Source organism: Poecilia formosa, unplaced genomic scaffold (genome assembly GCF_000485575.1).
Source record: "Poecilia formosa unplaced genomic scaffold, Poecilia_formosa-5.1.2 Scaffold497, whole genome shotgun sequence".
In the NCBI taxonomy this organism is placed as follows: Eukaryota; Metazoa; Chordata; class Actinopteri; order Cyprinodontiformes; family Poeciliidae; genus Poecilia; species Poecilia formosa.
Window position 1 is genome coordinate 59,051 of NW_006800436.1, and position 11,174 is coordinate 70,224.

At 45.4% G+C, this 11,174-nt stretch overlaps 1 protein-coding gene across 2 annotated transcripts in view; it reads left to right on the forward strand.

Moving 5' to 3' along the window:
- Positions 1 to 8,328, forward strand: part of LOC103156754 (sodium channel protein type 5 subunit alpha-like) — a 60,791-nt gene extending 52,463 nt beyond the window's left edge. The window contains exons 19-23 of one of the 2 annotated variants that reach the window (XM_016664565.1): positions 2,311 to 2,366; positions 2,967 to 3,102; positions 3,218 to 3,322; positions 4,356 to 4,626; positions 6,105 to 8,328. In XM_016664565.1, coding sequence (XP_016520051.1) covers positions 2,311 to 2,366; positions 2,967 to 3,102; positions 3,218 to 3,322; positions 4,356 to 4,626; positions 6,105 to 7,393 — 1,857 coding nt within the window. In that variant the 3' untranslated portion in view covers positions 7,394 to 8,328. Of the gene's footprint in view, positions 1 to 2,310; positions 2,367 to 2,964; positions 3,103 to 3,217; positions 3,323 to 4,355; positions 4,627 to 6,104 lie in introns of both variants that reach the window. The other variant, XM_016664566.1, reaches the window with a different exon arrangement.
- Positions 8,329 to 11,174: the final 2,846 nt, after the last annotated feature.

Below are 11,174 nucleotides of genomic sequence, written 5' to 3' on the forward strand. Positions count from 1 at the left end.
TCCTCTTGTCTCTTCGTTTCTCGGCCTTCCTGTTCCTCTGCAGCTTTTCTGCATCGTCTCTATTTGCTGCATCAGTTGTTCGTTGATCGGTTCTGATCGATCAGGTTAAACTTTTAGTTTTAGTTTCATCAAAATGAGAATCATTTGTTGCTCTGGACAGTTTGAGTCTCCTGCCTCCTTATTGTTTAATTTCATATTCTTTTATCTGTGTTAAAATAATTCTTACAAACATTTAAGGTAATTATTAAAAATATTTTAAAGAAATTAATTAAAAGAATTGTGTTTTAAAATAATAAAATTGTTTTATTGGAATAACTTTTAAAAATAATTTTAACGGTTATTCAACTAACAAATGCTAGTTAAAAATTATTGTAATTAATATTTTTATGAAAAATTAATAAGAATTATTGTACTGTAATATTACAAATTGTTTAATTAAAAATATAACTGGTTACATTTATTAAAAATTAAAACTGACAACAGATAATCAAAAATATCTAATAAAACCATATGTCCTAAAATATTTATTAATAATAATAATAATTTTAAATGAGTAATAATAGGAGGATTTGGAGCTGGTTTTGATTTTTGGTCCTGTTATTCTTTTTTTTTTCCTTTTTAAATTTATTTTTTTATTTCTAATTTTTTTTTAAATCTATTTTATCATTTCTCTTCCTCCTTTATTTCTTGTTTAACTGAACATGAATAAAATCCAGTCAGGATTTCTTCCTCCCCTCCTCTTCCTCGCTCTCTGTCGCCCACCTCAGGCGTCCTGAGAGCCTCCAATCAATCGGTGTCTGAGAGGCTTTTATTTTTAGAGCCAGGTGGGGGGCAGAAGGGGGAGGGGCAGGTTTACAGGTAGAAGAAAAAGGTTCAAATAATAACCTGAAAGAAACGACCCAGCAGAGGGATGTGGGCTGGAGAGACGAGTTGAGAGGATTAAAGGTTTTAAAGATGGAGGAAGAAATGAGAGCAGAGAGGAAGAGGAGGAGGAAGAGGAGAGACAGAGGGATGAAGATGTGACTCTTCATCAGAGCCGGAGGAGGAAAACAAAGCAAAGTGTGGATGAGCCTCTCGACCGGCAGCAAATGAGACCTTAAGAGTTTGTCAGAATCCCGTCGCCTTGGCAACGAGTCCCTCAGCAGCATTCTGCCGGTCGGCGCGGCAACAGTCGGCGGGGGCAACCTTTCCATTAGCATCTGGAAAGTTCTGCACGCTGCAAAAAATGACAGTTAGAAAGATGAAAAGATCCACAGTTAGGAAGATATCATCTTCATCAGTCATCATCTTCATCAGTTATCTTCATCCATCCCAGGTGAAGGTGATGAGTGTGATGAAGGTGATGAGAGTGATGAAGGTGAGGAGGCCGGGGCCCGGGACCTTCTGACTCTGTCACTAACATGTGTTCAGACAGAAAGCTGGGTAGAAGTACGACACACTGCCACCTGCAGGTTGGAGTTAGAATCACATGAACTTCATGTTAAACTTAATGACATTTTGAGGGACCGACCCGAATAAGTGGAAGAAAATGGATGGAATTTCAATAAACTCAGAATTCTTTTTTTAATGTGGGTTTCTGTTGATTTGGGGTTAACTTTTCTTGTGGTGCCGATCTGCATCCCACTGAGGTCCAGGCCTCAGGTCATGTGACCTCAGGTCATGTGGCCTCAGTCCAGGTGCATCATGGGAGTGATGAGGAAGCAGCAGCTTTGCGGTTTCTGATGTGTCAGAGTTTTATTATCTCAGGATGTGATCTTTTACAGTGTGGCCCCCCTCCCCGCCCCCCTGCTCTCGTCCCACAATAATCACAGGTGGTAACCCGCGGCGACGAGCTGATTTCAGCTCTGAGTGACGGCCGCCGGTCACCCCCTCACATTAAACCGATCTGTTCTTTACACACATCTTTCCCTTCGTTGTTCTCCACCTGCCCCCCAAACCTTCATCCTCCCCCTCCTCCTCTTCCTCCCACTCAGACAGAGGAAGGAAGCCCTTAAATGGGTTTAATGTTGCTTCATTTAGAACCTCGGCAGCAGGGAGTTTTCTTCCATTCGGTAAAATCGCTGTTAAATCAACCTTCGTTTTGACACGAAATGAGCACGGTGTTGCCATGGCGATATAGAGGAACTCACTTGACCCACTCAGATGATGAGGGGAAGTGGGAGCCAGATGATTAGACGCCGGCTCCAGGCGTCACTCTGCTTCAGCAGGAATCACTGGATGTTTAACACCAAACAGCCTGGGGGCTCGGTGGTGGCAGCCTCATGCTGTGGGCTGCAGTTTTTCACTCAGTTTTGTTGTTTTTGTTTCCAGGCCACCTTTAAGGGCTGGATGGACATCATGTACGCCGCCGTGGACTCCAGAGCCGTAAGTCAGCGCTGATCTCCGATCTGAACGCCGACTCAGCAGCCGGGGGCTCAAACCGCGGGCCGGGGGCCTCCTGAGGCCCTCAAAGGGATCCTGGGCGGCCCTTAACTGAGGAATCAGTTAATACAGAGACATATTTAGTAACAATGTTGGGGTGAAATTCTCACTGACACCAGGACTTCCAGAACAAACACAGTTAAACTGGAAAACCAAGTTTTTATTTTGAATTTTATCATCTTAATAGTAAAAGGTACAACAAACATCCAGTTATCATCCAGAGCCAAATTCTACCTGCATTTTAATTTGAAAAAGTTTAGACATCCTAAATTTAAACTTTTAGGATACAGTTTGTAGTTTTAATCTGGCAAACCTGCAAAACGCTTTTTATGTTTAACTCTGCAGTGATTCCCAGATCCCTCTCTGAATCTGCTTCACTTATTTCATAACTGAACAGGTAAAATTAAAAAATGAAAACGTTTTGGAATTGAAATAAATAGAAAAGTTCAGAGAAGTAGATCCAGCGGGACGTTTTCGGCCCCGGCTCCTGATTGGTCGGCTGCAGGTGAACTGTTTCTTTAAGCTGCTGGTTTCGTGCTGCAGACGGACGAGCAGCCGATCAAGGAGATCAACCTCTACATGTACCTGTACTTCGTCATCTTCATCATCTTCGGCTCCTTCTTCACCCTCAACCTCTTCATCGGAGTCATCATCGACAACTTCAACCAGCAGAAACGAAAGATAAGCATCAAGCCAAACACGATCTGGTTCCTCCGTCGATGACCTGAGGATTCGTTTCATTCTGATTGTTTGTTTGTTTCAGTAAAAATAACTGAATTATTTTTGTGTATTGTAATTAGGAGGGCAGGACATCTTCATGACGGAGGAGCAGAAGAAATATTACAACGCCATGAAGAAACTGGGATCCAAGAAGCCCCAGAAGCCCATCCCCCGACCCCTGGTACCAGCAGCACCTTCACAATAAAAGCACAAGCTCTGGCTCATATGTTCAGAATGGAGAAAATAAATATTTTCCATTTTCCCTGCTGAGAATGAATATGAAGGTCTGTGACCTTCATCATAGGTCTACCTCAGCTGGTAATCTGAAGATAATCCAGTAAATTAGTTTGATTTTAAATAATTAGCATGTTATTAGCTGAAATGCTACGCTAGCTTCAGGAACAAAGCAGCCAGATGAATTTGAGCCAATCAGAACGTTGATCAGTAATGTTTCAATCAGTTATTTTAATTTCTATTTAAGAACAGAAAACATTTTAGGTTTGAAAAAATGCATGATTAAAAGATTTATCAGATTATTTTTTATATTTTTGGATTATTTTTCATCAACTTTCTGAGGCTCCCTGGCGCCCTCTGGTGGACCTAAGTCTGAAAAACACTGAACAGACACTGATTGAAATGATTCACTGCAAAAACACAAAATCTGACCAGGTATTGTTTTAGTTTCTACTGTAAATGTCTTAGGAAAATTATCACAAAAGTAACTTTTCAGCAAGAAATATGAGTTTGTTTTAAGTTAATAATTAATTAATATTAATGAAAAAATTCTACATATTTCACATTTTATCAAGACATTTTTCCCAACTGTGCAACAGAACTAGGACATTTTCTGCAATAAATGAATTTAGTTAATAAAAGTCACACTTTGTGATTTTCTGTTTTGGATTCAGTTTCTCACAGCTGAGGTTTTCCTACGATGGAGATCAGAGCAAATATGCTGTGCCTCAAAAAAGTCTTCATAACCTTTGACCTTTTCCACTCTGTCACATTTCGACTGTTGCTTAAAGAATCTGAAATTAATCTTTATTTTTAAAGTTTCTTCTTTCCAATTAAAGTTCAGAGTTTAGTTTGGGTGAAATCTCCTTTAGTTGTTTTGACCACCATAACTCAGCTGGTTAACCGATCCGAACCGATCCGAACGGGTCAGAACCAGGAAGCTGGTGCTGAATGGATCCGTTCTGTGTCTGCTTCTGCAGAACGACCTGCAGGGCTTCTTCTTCGACCTGGTGGGGAAGCAGGCCTTCGACATCATCATCATGGTTCTGATCCTCCTCAACATGATCACCATGATGGTGGAGACGGACGAGCAGTCGCCGCAGATGGAGAAGATCCTCTACTACGTCAACCTGGCCTTCATCGTCATCTTCACCACTGAGTGCAGCATCAAGATCATGGCGCTGCGCTGCTACTTCTTCACCGTCGGCTGGAACATCTTCGACTTCGTGGTCGTCATCCTCTCCATCGTCGGTGAGCGCTGCCGCTCTAGTCCTTGTGCTCAGGCAGCTGATGGGGCCAGAAAACCAGATCAACCTCAGGAGGAGAACATCACCTGAGCGTTTAGCTTCATTCATTCTTTATGGAAATTCAGTGCAGTTATTAGGACTAATTTAAAAGTATTAACTGGCTCCTTTCCATTTTTAGTCAAAGTTACTAAGAGCTGTTGTGGAGGGTTTCTTCAGGAAATAATTGTTGCTGTATAACAAGCCCACATCACCAGTCCTCCACCACCATGCCTGACTTTTGGTATGAAGTGTTTGCAGGGCCTCTGCAGGTTTCACCAACACAAATTTAAGATTTTTTAAGACTTTGTAAGGCCGTTATGAATGGAATTTAAAACCTGCATCACGACAGAAACACAAAAGAGAATTAAATAAATCTTTTTGGTTGGCAACATAAATAAACCAATGACTGAGTAAACCTGGCAATACATTAGCATTTACCCACAGTGGCTGTAAAAAAGCCAGCTAGCTTTACCCTAACTAACTAGCTAGCGAGTTCGTTAGCAGCTATTTGCCGGTAGCTGAAACTGTCTTAGGTCACACAGCACAATGAATGTGTCTGCACAGAAAAATCCCACAAAAAATAACTACGTAGAAACTAAAGGCCAACTTATTGTTTACCCATAAATTTAAGAAGTTTTAAGATTTAATGTTGGATCCATGAATGTACGTCTTTTTAAGGACTCCAAACACGGTTCTGTCCACCAGGGTTCATCGCCTCTGCTGTCGGCTCCTTCAGCAGCTCAGAGTGACTCTGAGTCAGAGCAGAAAGAACTGCCATCACCAGCCTGACACCCTGTGTGTGTGTGTGTGTGTGTGTGTGTGGGAGCTCCTCCTTCTGTTTATCACTCCGGGGTAATGAGGGGATGAATTGCAGCGTCTGATTTGCTCGCAGCAGGAGAGCGGCGACTCGGTCCTCCAGAACCGCTAACTCAGGCTGCAGTAAACCCGACGGGTCGCCGCTGAACGGCCGGAGTGAGAGCCTCTACATGAACCAGCTCACAGATAAAAACGGATCTGAGACCCACAGATGATTGATTTTCCTGGTTATTCCCACAGCAAGGACAGATGATTATCTAAAATGTACTTTTTTAGTTTTACTTCGATGCTAGAAATCCCTGAATTTTTCTCAATATACAAGAATTATTGGCCTAAACAAGCTCCTGTAGGCTAGCACGTTAGCTTTGGTTGGATTTACCCAGAATGCCCTGCGCTGTAGTCCACTTCCTGCTTTTGGAGCGGTCTCTGGTCCAGAGTTCACTTCAACCGAACCCAGACGAGGTTTGGAGGTCAGAGGTCGATTAGCGTCCACACCTCAGAACCGAACCGGCCTCCGGTCATCTCCGAGCCGTTCATCCTGAGTCCTGGACGGTTTCGGTCAGGCTGTGTATCGTCTGTGACGGTTCATCCCAACTTGACCTCGTTTTGTTCCTTCTTGTCTTTCAGGAATCGTTCTGGCCGACATCATTGAGAAGTACTTTGTATCGCCGACTCTCTTCAGAGTAATCCGACTGGCCCGGATCGGGCGAATCCTGCGCCTCATCAGAGGAGCCAAGGGCATTCGGACGTTACTGTTCGCCCTCATGATGTCACTTCCTGCCCTCTTCAACATCGGGCTGCTCCTCTTCCTCGTCATGTTCATCTACGCCATCTTCGGCATGGCTAACTTCGCCTACGTGAAGCGGCAGGGGGGCATCGACGACATGTTTAACTTTGAGACGTTTGGGAACAGCATGCTGTGCTTGTTCCAGATCACCACGTCTGCAGGGTGGGACAGCCTGCTCAGCCCCATCCTCAACAACTCCCCCGAGGAGTGCGACCCCCACCTGCCCCACACCGGCACCACCGTCAAGGGCAACTGCGGGAACCCGTCGGTGGGCATCACCTTCTTCGTCACCTACATCATCATCTCCTTCCTCATCGTGGTCAACATGTACATCGCCATCATCCTGGAGAACTTCAGCGTGGCCACGGAGGAAAGCACCGAGCCGCTGAGCGAGGACGACTTCGAGATGTTCTACGAGGTTTGGGAGAAGTTCGACCCAGAAGCCACGCAGTTCATAGAGTACTCCAAACTGTCCGACTTTGCAGACTCTCTTCTGGAGCCTCTCCGCATCGGCAAGCCCAACAAGATCAAGCTGATCTCCATGGACCTGCCCATGGTCAGCGGAGACAAGATCCACTGCCTGGACATCCTGTTCGCCTTCACCAAGCGCGTCCTGGGCGAGTCGGGCGAGATGGACGCCCTCAAGCAGCAGATGGAGGAAAAGTTCATGATTTCAAACCCTTCCAAGATTTCCTACGAGCCGATCACCACAACTCTGCGGCGCAAGCAGGAAGAAGTGTCGGCCACCATCATCCAGAGGTGCTATCGGCGCCACCTGGTGAGGCGCCAGATGAAGGCCGCCTCCTACATGTACCGCCAGTTCACCACGCCCCGGCACGACCACAGCGAGGGCGAGGAGGGAGGCGAGGTGATGTTTGGGGAGGACGCGCCTGAGAAGGAAGGGCTGATAGCCACCATGATGAAGGAGAACTACGGGTCCAGTCTGCTGGGGGTGGAGCGCTCCTCCACCATGTCCTCCACCTCATCGCCGCCGTCCTACAACAGCGTGACGCGAGCCACGTCCGAAAACCTCCAACCGCTCGCTGCCAAGACAGAAACGGCCGATGACGGCGACGTGAGAGAACAGTCGCAGGCTGAAGCCGACAGAGAGACGGAAACAGAACCTTAGCAGGAACCCAAAAAGAACAAGTTCTGATTTTTACTGAATGTACCGAAGGATCGTCGGATCAGCTGGGAATCGGAGCCGGATGCTGAAGAGAGGAAGATTTACTACCTTTAGTCTTGTTCCCCGGTGGAGACTCAAAGAAAAACCATTTTCTGAAAGCAGATTATGAAGAACCACCAACAGACGGAGGCTTCATCTGAGACGTCAACCCAGAGCAAAACACCACAATAAGGAGCTTGGTTCTGTTGGTTCTGTTGTGTCGGACTCTGACCGGGTCAGATCGGTTATATCATTTATCGTCTCGGGGTCGGGAGGGTCCGCCTCCTTACCGGCTACCGGACGTAGGATCGGCGGATCCCGTCTGCGTTTCGACACCTGAAGGGTTTTCTGGCTGAGGCCTGAGAGGACAGCAATGCTATTTAAAGACCTTTTCGTAGTAAAAGTATAACGTTGTTGATGTTCCAAGTCTTTTAATATCGGTACAATTATTACTATTTTTTATATTTTTTAGAGTAAGTTAAAAATAAGCCTTCGGAGTGGCGCTCGCTGAAACGAACCGTCTGGTAATTGAGAGATGAAAACCTCAAAACCCGAAAAAAAAACTTTTTATTTTCTTTTTGGGCGTTTTTTGCACTTTTGAGTTTACATTTAGCTGTCACTTTACTGCGCCGTCAGTAAACGGTTGGGTTGCTTTTCTTCTGCTCCGACACCAAAAACTGAACGAATGCACAAATGAATCCCAAACTCCCGATTCGCCTCGGTGATGAAGGTCCTGATGAGCCCCGACCCGCCGAGCCCTGGGTGATCTGCCAGAAAGTCCACCGAACGTCTTACCGATCTGCAAGAGGAGACGACTGGCAGCGGCTCGTTTGTTGCCGAGGTAACCGATGATCGAAGCCTCTGTCAGATCTGGCTGACATCATCAGGTGGTTGACGGGTTGAATCTGATGGGAAATGACCTGAACTTTAGGATCCGTCTTTCTGGCAGATCACCCGTCGTCATTAACTTTGTGTCGGTCTGTTCGGCTCGATGCGACGTTTCGTGGTTTGGCAGCCGGTTCCGACCCGGATGAGAGCTCAGGATTTTACTGCATTCAGTTTGAGACAAAGCTGGATGTTGATCTCATCGCTGGCGCTGCCAGCAGCGTCCAGGAGAAACTCTGGGTTTGTTTCTTTATTAGCTTGTTGATTTATTTTCCGAGGCAGATTTTTAGCTCCTATAGATTTTAGCTCTTCAATGCAAAATTTTCTACAAGAAGCTTCAGGTTTGATATGTAAGTTTGAAACAGAAACACTTTGTCTCTGCACAAGCATCTGCAGCCGGAGCCACCGAAAGTCGTCTTTAAGTTTTGTTTACCAGGATGTTTCTACCTTTTTGGACGTTCAGTTGATCTTCCTTTAAGGATAATTATCCAGTTTGTGGGTTGGGCTGTAAAATCCTCTCTGCTGATGCCAAGCAGCTTCAGCTGAAGGTTGAGTCCTGTTGCAGAAACACATTGATGCTCAAACTTCACTGAACTAAAACACTAAACCTTACCAAACATGTTGGGTCTAAGTTGTAGTAAAAATGTCAAAGTACTTGAAATAAGGTAAAACTAACAAGTAAGTTTTCATCCAGGTAAACCAGCTTGTTTCCAGTAAATATATGACCTAAAACTAGTTCTTATATCCTTCTGAAATGTTACTTTTAAATTAGTTTTGCTTTATTTCAAGAGTGCAAAGATATTTGAACAACAAACTGGACAAAAATACTTTAATAATTTGTGCTTTTGGAGTTTTGTGGGATCAGTTTGGGTTTGCTGGTCGTGAAGGAAGAATCAAACAACGCTGAAGAACTGGACGCCGTCCCACAGCAGTGTGTGACCTCAGCTTCAAGCACCAAACCAGAGGTAATTACAGATGGACTGGTCTGGTTTTGGCACAGAGGATTTGGTTGGTTTTTCTGGGCCAGAACCCAAAAACACGACTGCTGCTCAACCCATACATCCGTTTCCTCACAGATACGAATCCATCTAAAGATTTTAGCACCAAAAAGCATCGTTAGAAAACAAATGACCAAAAAACACAAATTTATTAACCTTTTCTGCTGAGATATCAGAACAAAAACCCAAAACATCAAACCTTCTCAGGGGAACAGAGCTGCTGTTTGGTCTGTTTGGACCAGTTTGTTCCGGTTTGTTCCGGTTTGGTCCAGTTTGTTCCGGTTTGGTCAGTTTGGTCGGTTTGGTCCAGTTTGTTCCGGTTTGATCCAGTTTGTTCCGGTTTGGTCGGTTTGCTCGGTTCCTCGTTACAGAGACGCCTGAATGAAACCGGTCTGTGGAGCGGATGCTTGTTCTGAGGCATAAACAGGCGGGTTAGTTGGTTCTCCTGGTTCTGCTCGGGTCCCGAACCCGAGCAGAACCAGGAACTGGGCTGCAGGTTTTTCTTGGACACTGGAGTCGTTTCTGCTCGGAGGTTTGAAGTTTTTATTTCACCAGTTTGGAAACAGTCCGCTAGTTTTCTAAATCTAAATGTCCATAAATGTTTCTTTGCTTATTAATTTATTTCTTATTTATTTTCTTGCTTCGGGTGGAAGGACAGCTGGATGCTGAGCGACGCGGCTCCTTATCTATTTGCACAAAGAAACTCAAACAGAGACGAACTGCTAGAGCAATAACTGTTTGCTGGAACCTTGCAGGAGGTTTTGCAGGTCCGCTTTGACTCGGACGCCTTCCGGCCGGACAGGATCCACTTTGACACTTTGAGCGCCGCCCTGGGGAACTCCTGCGGTGGTGCAGCACTGATACGGTGTGACTGTGGACTCCAGCCAATCCAACATGGCCGACAGGAAGTGGAGATGTTTGATGAAGCTGTACAGCGTCCGCTCCGTCTGAGGATCTTTACTAAACGACGCTTTAATAAACACATTTTAAATACGACACAAAATGAACAAAAAGGTTTTACTGGCACCGTCTGGACTCTATTTCTACTCGATCCGTGGAGGATAGATGACCATGTAATGAGGTAAAAACACTGCTGAACTCTGCTGAGGCGTTTCAGGTTGCAGTTGTGCTGAAGGGCTGTTTTCAGTAGCAATAGACCCAGAGTGTGCCTGGATACATGAAGCCAACACGCCAAGCCATGCTTTCCATCCACTGACTGATGAACTGACGTGTGGCCTGCTGGGTAACGAGTTAAAGCTCACGGTTTTTAATCATTAGCAGCTTCACAGCCCCCCTCCCCCCTTCCTCCACAAACAGCTGAAATCAGGCGGCTGATTGGATCATTAGCTGCTGATAGTTTTACCTTCAGAAAGGTTCAGATTCACTGAAACCAACATTTTATCACTATGAGAAGTCCTCAGAACCCAGGATCAGGTCTGTTAATGATTAGCTGCTCGGTGGTGAAGCGGTTCATGGAGCAGGAGTTCAAATCTTCATGGAGGGCAGATGAGCATCAGCCCAGAAATATGATTATCAGGTTAGTTAGTTTCTGTAATCTGTGTGCAGAGACGTCTGTCCTGTGTGTCTGTGATGGACAGGAGACACGTCCAGGTCTGGACCAGCACCTGCTGCAGCAGACAGACGCAAAATAACATTGAAAAAGATGATCCTCATCGTTCAGCGCAGTGAGTCAGTTTATGTCTGTTCAGTCTGAGGAAGAGCAGATGGAGCTTTTATCAGCCTGAACAAGCAGGTGGTGACAGTGGAGAGGAACTCGCTCCCTGCAGCAGGTCCAGATCCGGTTCCTGCAGCAGGTCCAGATCCGGTCCCTGCAGCAGGTCCAGATCCGGTCCCTGCAGCAG